Below are 21025 nucleotides of genomic sequence, written 5' to 3'. Positions count from 1 at the left end.
ATAAGGACCAAAAACAAAAAAAAACGGGGAAGAGAAAGAATTCTCGAAAGCAAAAAAAAATTAAAAAAGAATATATAGAGAAAAAAAAAAGACAGAATCTAACCAACTACAGAAGGCAATAAAACAACATAATATATTGTTTTGTTTTTACAAAAAGACAAGAAACTACCTCTTTCACTAACGTTGGTTGTCCTATTTAATGGACGTTTAATAAAGGGTAAAAAGTGCTTGTGGGGTATCCGCCGACGGAAAAAGACAAATCCCAGATGTGAGGCTAATATTTATTATGTTTACTTCAGATTTATTTATGAAACGGACAGATTACTTGAATATTGCAAAAAACAGAATGGAAAGAAAGTTTGACAAATAAAAATTTAAAAAGAATGGAAAGAGAGATAAAAGACAGCACTTGAATTATTTAAATTATGTAGATTCCTTAAATGAAATATATGGCATAAATTAGATACTTATTAGATATCCTTTTCATAATTAAGATTATGACCTAATTTAGCATATGGCCTATGCGTTTACGTGAATTTAATAATTTTCGTTCAAACTCTATATATATAGAAATTTATTAAATATTTTTAAATATTAATTATAAATCTAATTATTGTTGTATATTAACTAGATTGCAGTAGATAATCATAAAATTTAATTTTAAATTCGCCAGTGAACCAATAAACAAAAGCATTTAGGATAAGATATTCATAAAGCGGCATAAACATATTTGCATTCGATGTTTTGCTCAATATTCTTTTTCTTTTTTTCAATTGTGATGTCACTAGATGCATCATGGTATGGAGTCTTTTTTTTAAATTGTGACATCACTGTATGCATCAGGCCCTAAAACGGATACTGAACATCAACTAAAAACTAAAAGAACTAGTAAGGATGGAAGATGAAGACTTTTGAGAACATAATGTTGTATTCTATAGCACTTATTTTTGTTTCTATGTTTCTTGAAAAAGACATTACAAGGAGTCAAGGACCATGTTTCCTAGAAGGTAAAGCATTTTACTAGATTCTCTCTATATATAAATATCCATATTATCAACAAAAACTCTTGTGGTGCGGCACTTTTTCGAACCTTCCGCATAACAAAAGTTTAGTAAACCGGGCTATTCTTTATCAACTAACACTCATTGGATAATTTTAAAAAAAGAAGATAAGAAAAAGGAAAGCAGCTTAAGGACATGGTTGGGAGAAGAGCTGACATTTGGCATATTGGCATCTTCGTCTTTTTTATTTTTTTGGTTTCAATACTCATATTAGGACTCGGTTCAATTCTTTCGCATTGGGACTTTTACATTAGGGGTAAATCAGCATCCAAAAAAGTGATTTTATATAAAGATTTGAACCCAAAACCTTTGATTAAAGATGTCATTATAACTATAACTCTTGTTAATCACCTCCCTTTCATTTGATAGACTAGTTGAGTCCAAATTAAAACAATAACGACTATGACAAGATAGTTTCAACCATAAGAATTCCCAAAGAATTTTACAAGAGGATAGAAATTGCTATCTGCTTAATACATCTTTTTTAAAAATTCGAGAAGTTAACTTCATCAATTTTGAAAAAAATTTAAAGTAAATATTTATTTTCTTCGACTTAAACTCTTTATTCACTACAATCCCGAAACAGAACAATCTTATGTCACTATCCAAAGGAAGGATTAATCTCAACAATTTGTAGACCATTAATCTCAACATAAAACAGAACACAATTGCTGATTTATTAGAAAAAGGAAGGATCAAACGAGGGAAGTATATATAATGCTTTAATTTTTTAGTCAATTTTTCCTTTGTTTGCTTTAATTTGCCAGCACTTACTACAGATAAATTAGGGACTACTTTTGCTCGAACAATTTCAGCTAGTATTTACTAATTTGGCTCATTTGTGTAATCTCAGTGCCCTACGTTAGCACCACTAATTGTAATGGCAACAGTCAAACATTTATATAATTTGTCACTATATTTTTTGGCTGTTATACTAAAATGTTATTATAGAGAACATATATTATAATATAACATGAAAAAATTGTTCGTTATAGTGAAGTGCTATTATAGAGAATGATTGTTATAGAGAGATTTCATTGTATTCTGTATTATTATTAGTCTACTATTTACCAATAAATATTATGGTTTATATATATTACTAATTAATCATAATACAATTAGGGACACTTCTATTGAAATTTTGTCCCTTTAAGGTCTAATACATATTTCTATTGGTGGAGAGTTTGGTGACAGACTACAAGATAATCAATTAAAATGGCTAAAATTAATTAATCCTTGTCCTAATCTCGCTTTTGGACAAAACCTAAATATAACTCCTAAATCTAATACAGATGCCACAGGGTTCCAACCTGTCAAATAATTATTCCCCACTTGTTCACTTATTTAACCCAATAATGTCCCTCCAATTCATTAATTAAAGATAATTTCGTCAAAATACTTATTTTTTCTATGAGTTACTATTTTATAAATGATGTGTCAAATATCAAAATGTCACTTATTAATTATGAAGCGAAAGGAGTATCATATTTCGCACCAACCAAGTGCTACATTAGAGATTATTCATTTCTTATTTAGCCAACCAAACAATGTATTATATTATGAGGGATTTTTACTAGGATTAATTGCCCAATACCACAACCAAACGATCCATGGCCCACTCATATTCAGAACTTTATACTAACATATCTACAATAAAGATATCAAACTTTAATCTCCACCACTGATGGAACATTTGAAGAATCAATATCAGAAACAAACTTCAAATGTTTATATTGTTGCTGAGGAAGTCAAAGTTAAAGTTGAAGCTGAATCATCAATAGAAACTAATTCTTCCAAAGAAAGGGAAACAAATGAGGAAGAAGTTAACTTCAATCCAAGAAATCCCCAGAAGTATATAGGTGTTCGAAAACGGCCGTGGGGAAAATTTGCAGCTGAAATTAGGGATTCAACAAGAAATGGAATTAGGGTTTGGCTTGGAACTTTTGATACTGCTGAAGAAGCTGCTATGGCTTATGACCAAGCTGCGTTTTCTATGAGAGGTGCCCAAACTTGCCTGAATTTTCCAGTGGAAAAAGTACGAGAATCGCTACAAAAAATGGAATGCAGCTACTTGAAAGATGGATTAATGTCACCAGCTGCAGCCCTAAAAGAGAAAAACAAGAAAAGAAATAGTAGTACTTCAAGAAAAGAAGGGAAAAAGAAGCAAGTGAATATTAAAGAAGAAGAAGAAGAGGAGAATGTGTTGATATTTGAAGACTTAGGTCCTGATCTATTAGATGAACTCTTATCTCAGAACTCCTCTTGTTCAAATTATTAATCTACTAATTTCCCCATCTGTAAGTAATCTACTCCTTGTTCATGGTTTTATTTTATCATTTTTTTTTAATTAAATCGAGTTATGATTTTATTGCCATTGGATGCAAATAAAAGGGGGCTTTATATTTCAATTATTGTTTCCCTCTTTCAAAAAAATATGAGCAAAATCCTATCCCAACTTATTGGAACCCTAGACTAGGTTATTCAAGTTTGTGAATGGTGTTCTTTATCTCTCTTTTGTGATATTTTCCATTGTTCATATGTGCAGAAATAAAAACTTAAATACAGATTTTATTTCCACCAACATTTGTTGGTATTTTTTATATAAAAAGAATACATTTCATTTTCCATACAAGTTTTACTTTCAGATTCAGATATTATTGACGTAATCGATATCACAGATTTTCAGCTAAAAGATTGTGATCTTCAAAAATTGTAAAGTCATTATCATCTCTTTTGACTTTAGGTTCCCACATTCTATACAGTGCTTCAATCCAATCAAACTAATTATTATATTACTCATTAATCTAAGAATTAGCAAATCAGATTTTGATTAATTTGGATGTTTCTTTTGGTCCCTTGTCCAAGTATGATTCTTGAATAGAATAAATTGACAATTAGGGATATCATAAAGATTCAAAAACAGGAATTGTATCACTTTAGTAGTCAATTAATATTATTCTTCCTTTTCTTTTCACTGATGATGTGCCATTGTCTATTTATAAATTATAATCAACAAGAAAATAGAAAAGTTCCAAGTTGAGTGTTACATCTATGTGGTTCTTTTCTTTTTTATATGCGAAGCTTACTCACTCCATATGGTTATCATATTGTTCTCTTGCATGAGTCAATTGCTTGAAAGCTTCTACATATGCAGGCACTACATTTTTACTTTATGTGGAGCCAAGATTTCAATCTTATGGGTTATGGATTTTAAAACGACAACTTCAAGTGTTAATCACTAGGCTCTAAATTCTATATTTGTGCATATTTAATGAATTATAAATACCAAATACACTGTTTGAACAAAAACTATTGAGTTCGGTCAAATACGTAGCTTGGCTTGTGTGCCTGCCTATGATAGTATCTAACAAAGTATTAGGCGACCAAGTGTTTAAGTGTCTCATATTGGTTGAGTGCAGTTGATTGTGTCTAATTCTAAGGTCTTGGCAATTCTCATCTCAAAGCTAGTTGTTGTGTTGAGTTAAGCTCAAGATTTATTTTCTTCATATGGTATAAGTGTCAGACTAATCTCTATTCTTTGTTTGCCTAATGTTGGGGTCATGTCTTGTTGTTATGATGTCAAGCCTTGGGTGCGGGGTGTTAAGTGGTTCATATTAGTCGAGGCAATGGATTGTTGTCTCGTTATACGTACGATCTTGGGTAATTCTCAACACAGACTTGTTTCGGGATTGAGTTAGGCCTAATGTTCCTTTTCTTAATTAATACCAAATCAAATGAACACTTGAGAAGAGAGGGATCCGAGAACTGGAACTTATAATTTGTTAGAATTTAGGAGAAAATATTTCCATATATGTTAGTTGCAAGAACTTACTTAAAATGTTCAAAAGTAGTTGTTCAACAAGAAAAGTATACTCTCACTAACAATTTGACTTTTTAGATGAGACGATCGCACATTTTAACATGGTATAGGTAATGAGTTCAAAGTCTCAACTCACCGTCATCCATTGTACAAAAAGACTTTCACGGCCAATAAAAACAGAATCAGACCAGCACGTGAGGCGGCGTGTTCGATAATAAAGGTATGATCTCTCTAAACACTTCAACAGCAGTAACATGGGGACTGAAACTCTTTGTTTGACTATCTGTGGAATTAATTAAAGATTCAAGAACCTAACTCTATTTAGGCTTTCTGGTGTAGAATTGGGGTTTAGCATTTTGCATCTTTATCACTACAAGCTGCAGAAAATGGCACAGATCATTGCTAGTATAATGATATATTTGTTAGAATCCTATATCTGTTAAGTGTATGGGTTGTAATCTTTCCTATAATCATGAATAATTCTCAATACTTGAGCTAACTTGTGGAGCTAAGTTAGACTCAAGATTCATTTCTAAAGATTATCCATGTGATAGTGATATATAAATCAAATCCAACATCTCTAGTTTGAGCTCAAATTGTTGAGCTCTTGTATTTTTATTTTTTTCATGTATATATTCCTTTGCTTCGTTTTCTTATATATATATATATATATATATATATATATATATATATATATATATAGTTGTTGTTACTATTTTGCTTACCGTAGTGTTTTTGGCTATTTTTGTTTTATTGAGCCGATGGTATTTCGAAAACAACCTCTCTACCTTCACAAGGCAGGGATAAGGTCTGCGTACATACTACGCTTCTCGTTCAAATCCCACTTATAAAAATACATTGGGTGTGGTGTTGTTTTATTTATTGGCATTCTACTTATAGACTTGCTTCTGGTGCCTTTGTCTTACATATTTATTGTAGTAAAGACCATTTTTCATTTGTGCATGTCAACTTGCGCAAGAGGGAGGAGCCATGCAATATTCTCTGTATCGTTTTAATTTTTTCGGATATTCCTGAAGGGACATTGTAGTAAGATAGTAATGAGAAAAAAATGTTACCCTTTAATGCTAGAAGTTGGAATTGAATTAGACCGAAAGTCAATTTTCTTAACATAATATCAAGTCAGATACATCTCAATTCGTGGTTGATCCAACGATGGGCCAGTCCCTGGCATTTTATATTGCTCACGCTATAAATGTCCACTCTAGATACTAGTTGAGGGAAATGAAATATTGTTTCTTATATGATTTGGTTTATATATATATATATATATATATATATATATATATATATATATATATATATATATATATATATATATATATATATCACTGCTGGAAATTGGACCTAAAGCAACGATTTTTTCGTAACAGTTATATAGCCGTTGCAATAGACTATCTATTGCAACGGTTATAACCGTTGCATAACGATCTTGGTGCACTATGTAAGAACTGTTGCAGTAGGATATGTATTGCAACGCTGATTGTATCTGTTGCGTCAGATAATGGGATAAAATATCTATTGCAACGGCTATTTTTTCCCTCTTTATTTTCCCTACTTTGCATAAACCAACGCTAAGTGAATAATATTCATATATAATATTTCGAGAAGTGAAAGCAACCACTAATTCTTGCATTATGGTAGGTTATTTATATTACACTTTTAAGGGTGCAGTCTTTTCTGGACCAGTAGCGGAGGCAGAATTTCCGCTTAGGGGATTCAAAAAAAGAAAAAAGTTAAGAAGGTTGTAGTTAGAGGGAATAGTATCAATGACCTTACAAAGGATTTGAACTCTTACCACTAAGTTATGCTTTTGGGTTATGTCAAGGGAATTTAAAACATAATATATAGAGGTAAATATTAGATTTTGTCTTATATATAATATAATTTTTCGGCGAAAGAGATTCGGATGAACACCCTTCCGCCCCTACCTTCACCCTGCATGAATACGGGATGCTTTGCACGACATACAAGTATCAATATTTCTATTAGTAAGTCTTGTGCATGCCTCACAAACGAATATGTACTTTTCTAAGCTCCGAATTAATAGCAAAAGTAGAAGAAAGAAAAGGATAAAAAGAAAACTCGACTTACTAAAAAAGCCTGGAATAACACAGATGAATAAGTTAATGTGCTTTCTATTTTATGTATGGAACTAAATTCGAAGATTTAAAAACTCCTCGAGCCGACAGTAAAAGACAAACTAGGGGTGAAATTCAAATATTCAATAGTGATATATGTCGCACGCTTTATTAAAAAAGTTGCTGATCAGATTTCATTAACTATTTATTTACTGATTCGAAATATCAGATGACAAAAATATTCCAAAAAGAAAGGAGGTTAATATGCTGATTCCTCAACTTATATATTGGTTGGAAAAAAAAAAACTAGTCTACTCATAATTTTTTGGCCAAGCTGCAAAAATTAGCTTAATTTGAAAAATATTTTTTCTCAAAAATATTTTTCTCAAAAGTACTTTTGGTAAGAATTAGATTGTATTTGGCTAATTAATTTGAAAAGCACTTCTGAGCAGTAATTAGTATTTGGCCAAGCTTTTAAAACTATTTCTAAGTGTATATTTCTCAAAAAGTGTTTTGGAGAGAAATTACTTTTTTTCGATTCTGTTCAAAAACACTTTTTTTTTTTTTTCTAAAAGCTTGCCCAAACAATTTGACTTTGAAAAAAACACTTTTTTTTTTTTGCTTTAGAGAAACTTGGTCAAACAAGCTACTAGTCTGTCTGATTTCTTGGTTTTAGAGAAACAGAAAGAATCTGTATACTGTAGAATAGATTATATAGTATTTGGCCAAACTCTTAAAAAGTATTTTTAAATATGTATATTTTTTCAATAGTACTTTTCATAAAAGTATTTTAAAGGAAAAGTTATTTTTTTCTGCTTTCAAATACTGCTGCTTCTATTCAAAAGTATTTTTTTTTCCTAAAAATTTGGCCAAACACTTTAGCTTTCGAAAAAAGCACTTTTGGCCAAAAGGAATAAGACCAAATAGGATACAAGTTAGATTTCTGGAGTTATTTTGCAGGAGATAATGTATTTTTGAAATACATTGTAGTTAGATTTTTGAAAGCTTACTTGAAATCCTACTACTGGGACGAATCGAGTGTGTTCCATTCGTTGTAGACAGGGAGTTCTAGCTCCACTGTAATATATTATTTTTGGGTTATATATAATATCAGCTTTAGTTTTAAAAACAAAAGGAGACAATGTATAAGTTGAATAAAATACGAGAGCGTTGAGCTAGGTGCTCAGTTTATAACTAACTTTAAATAAAATTAATAAAAGAAAAAAACTTAAAAAGTCAAGAACTATTTTTAGGGTTTCAGTAGTGTTTGTTGTCCTTTAATATGTGTTTATTTTTAGGAAATAAGTGCTTGTGGGGTATGCGCCGACGGAAAAAGACAAATCTTCCTGACGTGAGGTCCAAAGTTGTTGCCTCACAATTTTCGTATTAAAATGAAAAGATTTAAGCACTATTTTAAAAGGCCAGGGCGTGAGGCGCATGGACGGATTTATATTTCAATATACAGGACACACCTGTGAACCCATAATTTTTTTGATAAATTAAGTATTTTATGTACGTATTTTTTAGAATTGATCTACTATTATTTGATGGCACACACACTTCTAAGAGATTAAATGGTGCACTTGATTGAATGATAATTTATTTATCTAGAGGAACATGGATCAATTCCAACTTAATACTTTCTTTTTTCTCCTTTATTTAGTAGTACACCTATATTATAAAAATCCTAAATCCACCTCCAGTGAGGCGACACATTTTACCTAACGTGTGCGAGACATAAGTCTCGAGAGATGGGGGTAAGTCTCATAGACCTAAGTCTCACAGACCTAAGTCTCACACGTGAGTGTCAGGACATTTTGACAATTCCGTGTGTCCCAAAAAGCCTTTTAAAATACTGAATTTAAGTTATAAATTCTGATAGTATACCGAACCTTTTTCATTATATGTGTACTTTAATTATCATTTATTTTAAATTATCAAATGATGCTACTCTAAATTTTATAATTATCTTTTAGGACGTTGATGTGATTGTACAAATAATTTTTATATCATCCGTACATAATATTTAAAACTCAAAATGGAATCAGCAAAAATGGGAAAGGAAAGACAGAAAAGAGGGCACTTGAATCATCAATTTTCATGTAGATTCCTTGAATGGACAATAAGACAATAAATATATATTAAATATCCTTTTCATTGCATTTAATTAAATTATCTGTTTCAACTATAACATTTTGTAGTACCAATAATATACTTTTCTGTTCATAATATTAAACAGAACCAGGACAAGGGTGAAAATGTACGTGCCCCATATATAGGGTTAAACCAGAGACTTTTGAATAACATATGAACAAACCGTACGATGGGAGACAATAAAGATTTAAATACTTTCTGTGGCGGTCATGGTTTTAATTGTATATACTTTACTTTGCTCTTAAGGAATGAGTAGGAAAAGTGTCAACTCTCGTAAAGAGTCCGGGAACCAAAATATGCATATTTAAACTCAAAAACACAAAAATATGTGGAAAAAAAGTTACTGAACAAAATAAATATAGTGCCCTTTTAAAGGGCGTTACACATTAACGGCCGTTTGCCCGTGAAGGCATAGCGCCCTTTAAAAGGACGTTATATTTGGATTTGAAAAGACGGGCAGGTATAACGCTGTTTATTAAGACGCTATACTTTAATAAACGGCGCTATACCTACATATTAAACCAGTCCCTTTCCCTTCCCCCCACCAAACAAACCTCCCCCCCCCCCCCCAAAAAAAAATTAAAGAAAGAGTGGTCCCCCCCATTAACGACCAAAAGAGCTCAAGTGGAGCCCACTCGTCTCACAAAAAGTAAATATTTCCGGTCCCACATCCTAGCTAAGGCATTATCTCGTTATGGGTTGCTCGTTTCGGCTCCAAATCGCCAAATCTTTAACTTTCCAAAAACCTTAAATCGAGGTATTCTGACTTATTTTTTGTTAAAACTCGTATAAAAAATACATATTAGTTGTTTTTAATGTGTTCTATATTATTTTGTGATTGTTTTGCGATTTAACTAATTTGTTATTTTTATCCGGTCTATGATATTAGTGTACTAAAAAAATTAGTAAAAATAGAGAAATTATTAGTAGTTGTTAAAAAAATGTTAATTAGTTACTTTTTACTGTGGCATATGTATTTTTGTGAATATTTTGTGATTAAATTTATTTGTTATTTTTATCCGGTTTAAATTATTTATTTGCTTAAAGACTAGTAAAATAGATAAATTATTACTTTAGTCCCTCTAGTGTTATCTTGTGGCCTAATGTAGTGCTTATATTTGTAATGTAGTGCCCTTTTAACGTAGTAAAATGTAGTGCCATTTAGCATAGTATCCTTGTAGTTATTGAAATTAATCATTTAAGTATCTATTATACCCAAAAATACGTCAAAAAAGCTGATAGTTCAAACACAAACTATGTCCAATTCTAGTCAACGATCGTAAGAAAACAACAATATTTTTCGGATACCTTGGTGCTACTGGGCCTCAAATATCGAGTCTGAAACCCATATGTGAATATTTAATAATTAAATCTTGTATAATAATAAAAATTAATTATTTAATTTTATTATAGTCAAAAATAAGTGAGTCATAAACAAAAATATATAATAATAAAACTAACATATATATAATAAACTAACATTTAAAATAACATACATGTTGAGTCATAAACCGAGAAAAATTTCTAATCATGAACACAAGAATTTAGGATATCTTGGTGCTACTGGGCCTCAAATATCGAGCTCGGAACCCATATGTAAATATTTAATAATTAAATATTGTATAATTATAAAAATTAATTATTTAATTTACAAACTAACATATAAAATAATAAAACTAACATGTAAAATAATAAACTAAAATATTAAAGTAAAATAATGTAATTAATCTTGTTTAATTTACAATAGACGACATGGAGGTTCCGCCTTTGCATTCCGGACCTGCTAGCCTGGAGCTAATGTTGTTACAGGGCGATCATAGGTCATCCTACATATGGGAGGGACAGTTACTGGCCCAGACGTTCTGCGCCAGGAGAGTAGACGACATGTGGAGCTTTCGCAGGGATCACCCTCTCCAGGATACGATTTTTTATAGGATTGTGGAGATCGGCCGGCTGCAGCTCGATTAGTCGTTGATCACGGCCCTGATAGAGCGGTGGCGACGAGAGACGCACACATTTCATTTGCCCATTGGCGAGGCCACCATCACGCTGCAGGACGTGGAGGTCATGTATGGGCTGCCCGTTGATGGACACTCTATTGCTCTGCCGCATGTCATGAGAGAGCAGACAGGTTTGCAGTACCTGGACATGATGCAGCGACTCACCGATTTACAGCCACCAGAGGAGACTACACTGGTTGGGGCCAGTCGTCTGCAGTTGACGACTGTCTGACAACATTTGGAGGCATTGCACCCTAGCATCACAGACAATACACCGGAGTTTCATATTCATCGGTACACGAGGTTGCTGTTACTCTTTATGTTTGGAGGGGTTTTGTTCCCGAACACTTCGGAGAACCTAGTCAGCTTGAGATTTCTTCATCATCTTGAGCGGCTAGATGTTTTACCCCAGTACAGCTGGGGTGCTGCTGTTCTCGGCTACTTGTACAGGCAGTTGTGTCGGGTGAGCATGGGCACCCAGCGTGACGTTGCTGGATTTTTGCCGCTGCTACAAGTGAAAATATATTTGAATACTCTATTCATTATAACATACCCAGTAAAAATATACCTTAAATTTTACGTCCACTTTGTATGTTAGGTTTGGGCCTGGGAGCGGTTCATGCAGTTGCAGCCACCTCTACCACCATTAGCTTTGGGTGCACCACCTCTGTTTCTCCCTCTAACTAGGAGGTGGGTTGATAGGCAGGGATATGAACGAGAGTACGAGGCTCGACATAATCTCCCCTTGTGCAGGGATTTGTTGGATTTGCTGGAGGGCGCACAGGTAAATGTATACCTAAGTTTACTTGACATGGCTTCATATGTGTTGCGTATACTCACGTTTTCTGTTGTTACTTAATAGTTCATTTGGAGGCCATGCAGCGACGAGCTAATAGCTGGTTTGCCCGATTATTTCTCGGCCGGCCGAATTATGTGGAGCTCTTCCGTCCCGTTGATGTGCCTTGATATTGTGGAGCATCATGCCACCGAGCAAGTACTTCACCAGTTTGGCCGCCCCCAGCTTGTACCGCCATCGCCCGCCTGGCATATCACACATTACCAGCGGGATTATCGTTCCAGGGTGGACCAGAGATATATGGCATGGCTAGAGGCGCATATTGATACTTGGGACCAGCGACATGACTTGATTCCGCCCCTATCCACATGACCGGATGGAGACTGAGCATGATTATATGGGCTGGTACCGCAGCGTTACCCGACTTTTCATCGGGAATCCCATTTATCGCGCTCGTGGTCGGTACGTTCCATACGCCGGGAGGCATGAGGCAATGGTATGTTATTTGATATACTTACTTATAATGTTAACCTACCATTCAATAATTTATATTTAACATGTTGTGCAGTCTATTGGCCTACATCTGTTCCACCAGTTGGGACTGCAGATGCAACAGCATACCGGCGAAGGAGCAGCCGCTTTGCACGAGTATGGCCGGCAGGTTACCGATCTGGCTTCCCGGACATTGAGGCGAGCCCGAGATAATGAGCAATTAGGATACGAGGCTGAGTATGTGGTGCCGGAGCAGTACCATCGTGGGCCACCAGTAGGGCCGAAACGTGGTCGACATGGCAGGCGTGCCCCACGAGGTAGGGGTGTCCCACGAGGTCGCGGGGGTCGGCGAGGAGGTGGACCCTAGCGAGGGTGCGTTGAGGCACCTGTTGAGGATGTTGGAGTTGATCAGCCGGGTGACCTCCATGAGCCAGACCACTGTCACAGTAGCATGTCGTCATTCAGCCTTCAGCTTCAGCTCACTCCAAGGACTTCGCAGGTGACCCTGCCATCTCCATTGTTGATCACGGGCACTGGCATTACGCCAGAGGATTGGGATCAGTATTTTCCTGATCTTCCAGGCCCATCGACTGTTGCTGATGATCGGCCGATATGAGATGTGGATAGTGGGCGCCGGTTGAGTTATGGCTCATCATCGATGGATGCTGGGGATCTTTCACAGGCGCAGGTATGTTTGTATTACTATTACATTTAAATTTGTTTTTATCTCATTGATTAGACATAAATATCTTTATGTTTTTTTTAATTAAGGCTTCATCCTCGCCCGTTACGGAGGCCACTTTGTGCGATACTGACCTGGCTGCGCCGAATGATTATATTCAGGAGCCCGGCGAGACCATGGTAAGACAATTTAAATTTTTGTGACTTAACACGTACATTACAAATATATATTTTCATATACTAAGCCTGCCAGCCCTGCTGTTGATCATGCTGCAGCGCATCCTCCGATAAAGAGGTGACGCGATAAGGATGATCCTAATAGCGTAGCCGGGCGGGATAGGATGCGCCTCAGGCCAACGGCTGCATTAAAGCATACATGTTGTGAGATGCATTGATATTTTTGTATTTTATGTATATATGACATTCAGTAAATAATTGCATCAATTTTTATTGTTTACATTATATGCGCATTATATTTTTATTTCTCCAGTTCTTCGTTATTTTAATACTATAACACAAACACAAACATAGCAATTTAACATAATTTAAATTCAGTACAACTAATGAAAATACATGACACGAAAAACATAAAGATAAAATACTACACTCAACACATACATGTGTTTGTTTAGTCACTACCGCCTATTATTATCTGCTCCAACCACTTAAATTTCTCTTTTATTTTATTTTTTTATTCTTCCGCCTCTTTTAATTTCTCCTACAATGCCGCAATTTCTCGTTACATTTCAGAGATCTGGCGTTGGTATTCACTGTTCATATTCTAAACATACTGCAAACATGATTTATAGTATTCCTGGTTAATGGGTTCATCATACCATTCCTCAAACATACAATGATGTCCGTCCTTGCGTTCAAACTTGTATAGACACATCCAGTATCTGCGCCCAACATTACCATCGGACCAACATGCCTTCATAATCACACGTTTGCCACAAATAGCACCTTGGTTGGTCATTGCATTCAGACATTTGTTAATGCAAGAAAAATAAAAAATATATGGAAAGTTTTGCTATTTGTTTTGGTTAAGCGCAGATAATGACTAAAATGCGCTAGTTATTTATAGGCAAGACAACCCACATAACGTAGTATTTCACCGCGCTATACTTCGCGTGTTAAAGATTCTTTCGAGTACAATACAGCTTTTCTAGAAGATAGCTTTTACAGGCGAGCATCTTTTCAGGTCGACAAGACAACACACATAACGTATTATTTAACCGCGTTATGCTTCACGTGTTAAAGATTCTTTCGAGTACAATACATCTTTTTCAGAAGATAGCTTTTGCAGGAGAGCAACTTTTTAGGTCGACAAGACAACACACATAACGTAGTATTTAACCGCGTTATGCTTCGCGTGTTAAAGATTCTTTCGAGTACAATACAACTTTTCCAGAAGATAGCTTTTGCAGGCGAGCAGCTTTTTCAGGTCGACAAGATAATTATTTTTAAAAAAAAATAGATTGTTGTACTGAAGTATTAATGTTAAATATCAATAAGATTTAACAGCAATGGAAACATAATTTTATTTCATACATTCTGCAAGATAAACAAGTACATACATTTATTACAACCACATTACGGAAATAAAATACTATGTGTATCCTTGATAGTTGGGCACATTAGATGAACTTCCATTAGGAGCTGGATTACCACTGCCACCCAAACCAGTTGACGGACATTTACGACGGTCGTATCCTGTTTGCGAGCATATGCCACATTTGCGCGCATAAACAATATCACCAACATCCATTTGGTTCCATATATGCGTTCATTTTTGCACTTGCCGCTGACGCAAAAACTCCTTGTTACACACCATTTTAAATGGTTCCGGCGGTCAATAATGCTCAGCACCCACTGGCTGCAACTGCCCACTATAAGTGTTTAAGTATGCAACAACACTATATTCTTTATCAACGTAGTTGGTTGGCCCTAAACCTGTATGTTAAAAGCACTTGATGGCATGTGAGCACGACATGTGGTAGATGGACCATTTCCCACAAGAGCATAATCTTCTGGATTCATTTACGGTGTGTGTATTATTCCCCCGGTTGTGATGGATAGCGGTGCGAACTTCAAAAATATTTCGCTCGTTACAATACTACAAAAATGAATGCCAATGTGCTCGCTTCCTGTATTTCTCAAATCTTTTTATTGGTATTGGCATAAATTCAACACCTCTTTCCATCAATGACGATGCATCTGTAGCCCTTTCAATAAAGCTCTCTGCTATCAGCTTGAATGACATCCGCACCATGGCAGTGACAGGCAATCCTCGTGCAGATTTCAATAACTCGTTGAAAGACTCTAACACATTTGTAGTCAAAATTCCCCATCTTCTGCCACCATCTGCATGCAAAGTCCACTTGTCAAGCTCATATCGCATCAACCAACGATAGGCTCCCTCGTCTTCCTGCCTGATAGATTCCATGCGCTTCTTGAATTTACACTCTTTGTGATCTGTTGTAGCCATCCACATTAAATCATGCAAATTATTGTTGGGATATGCCTTCTGGAAATTGGCCTTCAGGTGCCTCACACAGTAATGGTGGTAGGCATATGATCCCTGCCATGCACGCAAATTCTGTACAGAACTTAAAATATCACCATGCCGATCAGATATTAGACAAATACCTGAACGTTGTTTGATAACGTGCTCTTTCAAGTGGTTCAAAAATAGTGTCTACGTCTCTTGGCTTTCATTGGCACAAATAGCAAAAGCTAAGGAAAATATACTTCAATTAGCATCTACTGCAACGGCGATCAACAACTTAATATCATACTTTCCATAGACATGATTGTCGTCTATGGATATTACCGGCCGTCAATGCACAAAACCATCAATTGCTGGTTTAAATGCCCAGAATACGTATCTGAATATATATTCTGGTATTCCCGGACTCTGCTGAAGATTCCATTCAACAACAGTCCCGGGGTTAAAGTGTTGCAATGTGGTCATGTACCTGGGTAAAGATGCAAATGACTTATCCAAGTTGCCATAAACAATTTCAAAGGCACGTTTGCGCCCGAGAAATGCCTTTCTTTTGGTAATGGTGCACCCATATTCCTGGTGGACAGATATAATATACTATTTAATCTTGTACCTTATGGACGCTTCAATGTGTAGAATCAAGACAAGATAAATCAAGTCAATATCCAAGTTAAAGTGATTTCCACTGAATGTGTCCATTTCACAATTGTCGGTGCCAATGTATTTACCCACAACCCACATATTTATTTTCTTCTTCTTCGCACGCAACATCCAATTACAATCCGTAAACCATCTACGACAAACAATATTGTATACATATGGAGTTGACTCACATACCGTCATCTCACGACACTTTTTTACGCTGTACATTTTTACTGCCATGCTTAGGCGCGCTTTATCAGGAAAAAGCATGCCCTTTGACAGCACTCGTTGGTCCAGACTCATCCCACATTGTTGTCCGAATTTCGTCACTATCCCTTGTGAGGGCATCCACATCCGACATACTTGGCAAATGATCAAGGTAGGGAATATCCCTTGAATGAAACGGCACGTGGGACTCGTACACTCTTGGTCTAACGGGGATGAAGCATGCTCCTTCGTCAAATCAGGTCCAACATTCTCTTTCTCCTCATCATCACCCTCATCAGGGAATGGTGTGTCATCTCTGTACTTATCGACATTGTTGTCATAATCACTGTTCTCTTCCTGACCCTGTGCATCTGCCAGATCCTGATTAAATATGTCGTCTTCGGGCTATTGAGTCAGGACATGACGTTTAAGTTGCTCGTTTTCACTGCACAACCAACAAAATAATGAGTTACTAAAATTGATAAATACTTTACATATAGCTTTATCACTTCACTTACAAATCGTAATGTGTTTACATCCCATGATGGATATCATCATGTTGGTGATGACTCCGGGATAGACCACCATGATCCAACACACCAGAACTACGCATATTCCAACTGGGTATTGGTTCATAACTTATAAAATTCATAGCTGGCCGGTACCCCCTGTGAAATATATGAGTGTTAATACAAATTCAATACAACAAAAATAAACATCGTAACACAAAGAAAAATTGAAGTTTACCACTCGTCTTGTGGATCATGTAAAGTATGAGAGAAATTATTTCCTCGCTCCTCATTCGCCCGTGGAGATAAGTTTAGATCAGGCAAATCTCTTTCAGTCGGAACATGTTCGGCTAAAACTGCTCCAAAATAACCACCCGATGACTGAGGGATATCTCTGCTTTGCGCAACCTCATTATTGCGAACGTCTTCAGCCTTGACATACATTTTCAATATTTTTATCAAAAGAAATTCCCGGTATTCATCCGGAGTCCTCAAAAACTCACTCAGAGTTTCATCATCCTCGATGTTAAACTCAGCATAACAAGCCAACCCCTTGCGGAGTGACAGAATATGGATATCTTCCGGTTACTTTAAGGTTCACCGAACGTTTGCTCACTCATTTTTTTACATAACAACGATACCAATCTATCATACTCCATTGTAAGTGGCAACTTAACATGACACTGTGGAGATAAACTATAGCTTACTGAGTTATTTGCCACCATAACCTCAACCCCCTCCCCCCCCCCCCAATATAATGAAACCCTAATTCTTCGCTCTTCAGACATTATGACAAAAATGCAAAACAACTTAACGAAGAAAAATTTAACAAGACTTGAGAATTTTCTGAATGGATTTTTACAAAATCCTTAACGTCTTTAAATAAGGCAATGCCCAATCCGGGGGGTCGAATTTTTTGAGGTATAGCGCCTTAAATAAGGGCGCTATACCCATTTGAATTATTGTTATGCCAGTTAAGCGCAGAATAAATATTGGTGGGCCCACAAAATATGTATAGCGCCTTAATAAATGGCGTTATACCAAATATAACGCCCTTTAAAAGGGCGCCATATGTATTTTGGTCACTAACTTTTTTTTCCACCCATTTTTGTGTCTTGAGTCCAAAAATGCATTATTTTAGTTCCGGACTCCTCTTGTAAAGGTTTAAATTGACTTATAGAAATTGCAATATAAGATTATGATGAGACAGTTCCAAACATTAGATTGTCCGAGGAATTCTACAACATAAAAGTTGAAAATTACTTCCTAATTCTTTAAAAAGTTAGTTTGATCAATTTTGTAAAATGTTGTATAAATTTGAGAAGAAAAATATTTCTTTTGATCGAACAACATCTGAAACTCAATAGTCCGATTAATTTAAATTCAGGCTGCATAAGACCCTTGGGAAACACTTTCAACAATTTTTATTTTATTTTTCCGACTCAAACCTAAAAACTATAATTAAGGGTAAAAAGACTTTATCTATCTACCATATCTCTAATAGAGATAAAACTGTATATAAAATAGACTACAACTTCTATCTAATTATTTCACATATTGAAAGATATTGTAAATTTCAAATATTACGTTTTCGACTCCCACAACAGGACATCATGTAATCATTTTCGAATGACCTTTTCCAAAGAGCCCAAGCAATAATCACACTATAGCACCGTCAGCTCTACCCCACCCAAAAGACAAATATTTTATGCACCTTTTATTTTTTAATCTCAAATACAAACATTTCAGTTAATGAGTTTCTATAACAATTTCTCCGTTAATAATGGGATCTTTATATAAATAGTCGTTCGATTTTATTATTTATATTTTTTAATCAGTATACATAAATTATACATGGTTATACATATATTATATATAAATTATATATATATATTATATATTTGTCGATTATTTTTAATTTGAATAATTGAGTGAGTTGCTATTTAGATTATTCTTAGTTAATTATACTATATTAGTTGGTTCACATTCAAGTATTGCTAGATATTTAGTGGATCTTCTTATATTTATATACATGATTTGAACAATAAGCTAGTGGGTCATATAAACCTATAAGTTACATTTTAGATCCGCCTTATATATATATTTGGGCCACTTTAATCTAGGTTTTGATCGTTTTACGTTTTGCCAATTACGTTTTGTGAAGTGCCAATTAAGGCTAGGATTAGGAAATAAGACGTAAGTGATGTAAGATTTAGGCCATAACTTAGTCCGGGGAGTACTAAAGGAGCTTTTTTATTAATTAAAAAAGTCCCTATATTAAAATTTTAACCTATAGTAGTTAAAGATACTTTATAAAGCTTTATTCAAATAAAATTATGATTATGTTAAAATGTACGCTTTCAAAAGTGTAAAGCTCACTTGACGAGATTAGATCTAATTTATTTTTTTTATAATTTTGGATTGACAGGAAGTGGCCCCCTACTAGACTACAAACTAGCGCGCAATAGCTGAAAAGCCGACTGAGCTGAAAAGCCGACTGAGCTGAGGGAAACCCCATGAGTCATTGAAATGGCGATTGGAGTGCTCTTTTTCTATGAATTAGAAAGAGAAAATTTCATAGACTCTAAAATATGCTCCATTATTAGTATTTCCTGTCCCTTTTTTTTCTTTATTCTTTTAGGGGTAGGGGGGAGGGGAGCAGGTAGTGGTGGTGGGGGAGGACTAGATCAGGTTAATCAATTATCCTGACTCTAATTCAATATTTAACAACTCTTAATGAGCCTAATCCAGCTCAATATTAGCAATTAAAGCTAGTGGATCGGTTGTAAATTTAATCTTCCTAATATCATTAATGGACAAAACCCTAAAAAAGCTCCTAAAATCTAATACTCATGCCTCAGCATTCCAACTTGTCAAAGGATCATTTCCCATTTGTCATCTTCTTTAGTCCAATAAGAATTTAATTATATACAATAACAATATAAAAAACTTTTTATACTATGCAAATTTTAGTATATTTATTAATTAATATTTATCAAGAAATATACCTATATTTACTAATAAATGACCTAAATATATATACTTTTACAACATTATTAAATGGAACTTAAACTTGCCCGATAATATCCCTCCTATTTCTCTTGATTTCTTCCTTAAGTTACAAGAGTTTAATTCCCATTAAGGGCAATCACTAAAAACATATAGTATATATGTATAGCTGTTCCACTCATTAGTCCTACTTTATATACTAAAGTATCTACATTATATTTATACATATCAAAAGGACAACATAAATCTCCACTTTAGATGGATTTGAAGATCCAAGATCATGAGACACTAATCTCAATCAAAGTTGAAGTTGAATCATTATCATTAGAAACTAATGATTCCATTTCTAAGGAAGAAAAACACTATATAGGCGTCCGAAAACGGCCATGGGGAAAATTTGCAGCTGAAATTAGGGATTCAACAAGTAATGGAAGAAGGGTTTGGCTTGGAACTTTTGATACTGCTGAAGAAGCTGCTATGACTTATGATCAAGCTGCGTTTTGCATGAGAGGTCCTTCAACTTGTTTGAATTTCTCAGTGGAAAAAGTACGAGAATCGCTACAAAAAATGGAATGTAATAACCTAAAAGAGGGATTGTTATCACCAGCTGCAGCCCTAAAAGAGAAACACAAGAAGAGAAGTAGTAGTTCAAGAAAGAAGCAAGTGAATATTATTAAAGAAGAAGAGAATGTGTTCATATTTGAAGATTTAGGTCCTGATCTATTAGATGAACTCTTATCTGAGTATTCCTCTAGTTCAAATTAGTCTACTATTTTCACATCTGTAAGTAAATCTTGTACTTCTCCTTGTTCATGGTTTAATTTACCATTCTTTTTATTTGGTTCTTGTTTTCTAGCAATTGTTTCTTTAGCTGAGCGCGTATCGGAAATAGTCTCTCTGCCCGCCCAAGATAGGGGTAACCCAAGATAGGGGTAAGGCTGTGTAAATCTTAGCCTCCCTAAACCCCTACTCATAGGAATATACGGGGTCATTATTGTTGTTGTTGTTGTTGTTGTTTCTAGCCAATGTACTGTTTCCCTCTTTTAATT

At 34.9% G+C, this 21025-nt stretch overlaps 1 protein-coding gene across 2 annotated transcripts; it reads left to right on the top strand.

Annotated features, from left to right (window-relative positions):
- Positions 1–2131: 2131 nt before the first annotated feature.
- On the top strand, positions 2132–5806 carry LOC138891684 (ethylene-response factor C3-like). 2 transcript variants are annotated; one of them, XM_070175415.1, is made up of 2 exons: positions 2132–3358; positions 4992–5806. In XM_070175415.1, exon 1 carries the CDS (start codon positions 2746–2748, stop codon positions 3337–3339), a length of 594 nt encoding a protein of 197 aa, XP_070031516.1. In that variant the 5' UTR covers positions 2132–2745; the 3' UTR covers positions 3340–3358; positions 4992–5806. The 2 variants fall into 2 exon arrangements, with proteins under 2 accessions (XP_070031516.1, XP_070031515.1); XM_070175414.1 differs by having other exon boundaries at positions 4960–5806.
- The last annotated feature ends 15219 nt before the right edge of the window (positions 5807–21025 follow it).

The sequence above is a fragment of the Nicotiana tomentosiformis genome, chromosome 5 (genome assembly GCF_000390325.3).
Source record: "Nicotiana tomentosiformis chromosome 5, ASM39032v3, whole genome shotgun sequence".
Classification (NCBI taxonomy): Eukaryota; Viridiplantae; Streptophyta; class Magnoliopsida; order Solanales; family Solanaceae; genus Nicotiana; species Nicotiana tomentosiformis.
This window is presented reverse-complemented; position numbering and strand designations above follow the sequence as displayed.

What these genes read in the sequence shown, in the direction of transcription:
- LOC138891684 (XM_070175415.1), top strand. Translation starts at nt 2,746, where the DNA reads ATGGAACATTTGAAGAATCAATATCAGAAACAAACTTCAAATGTTTAT.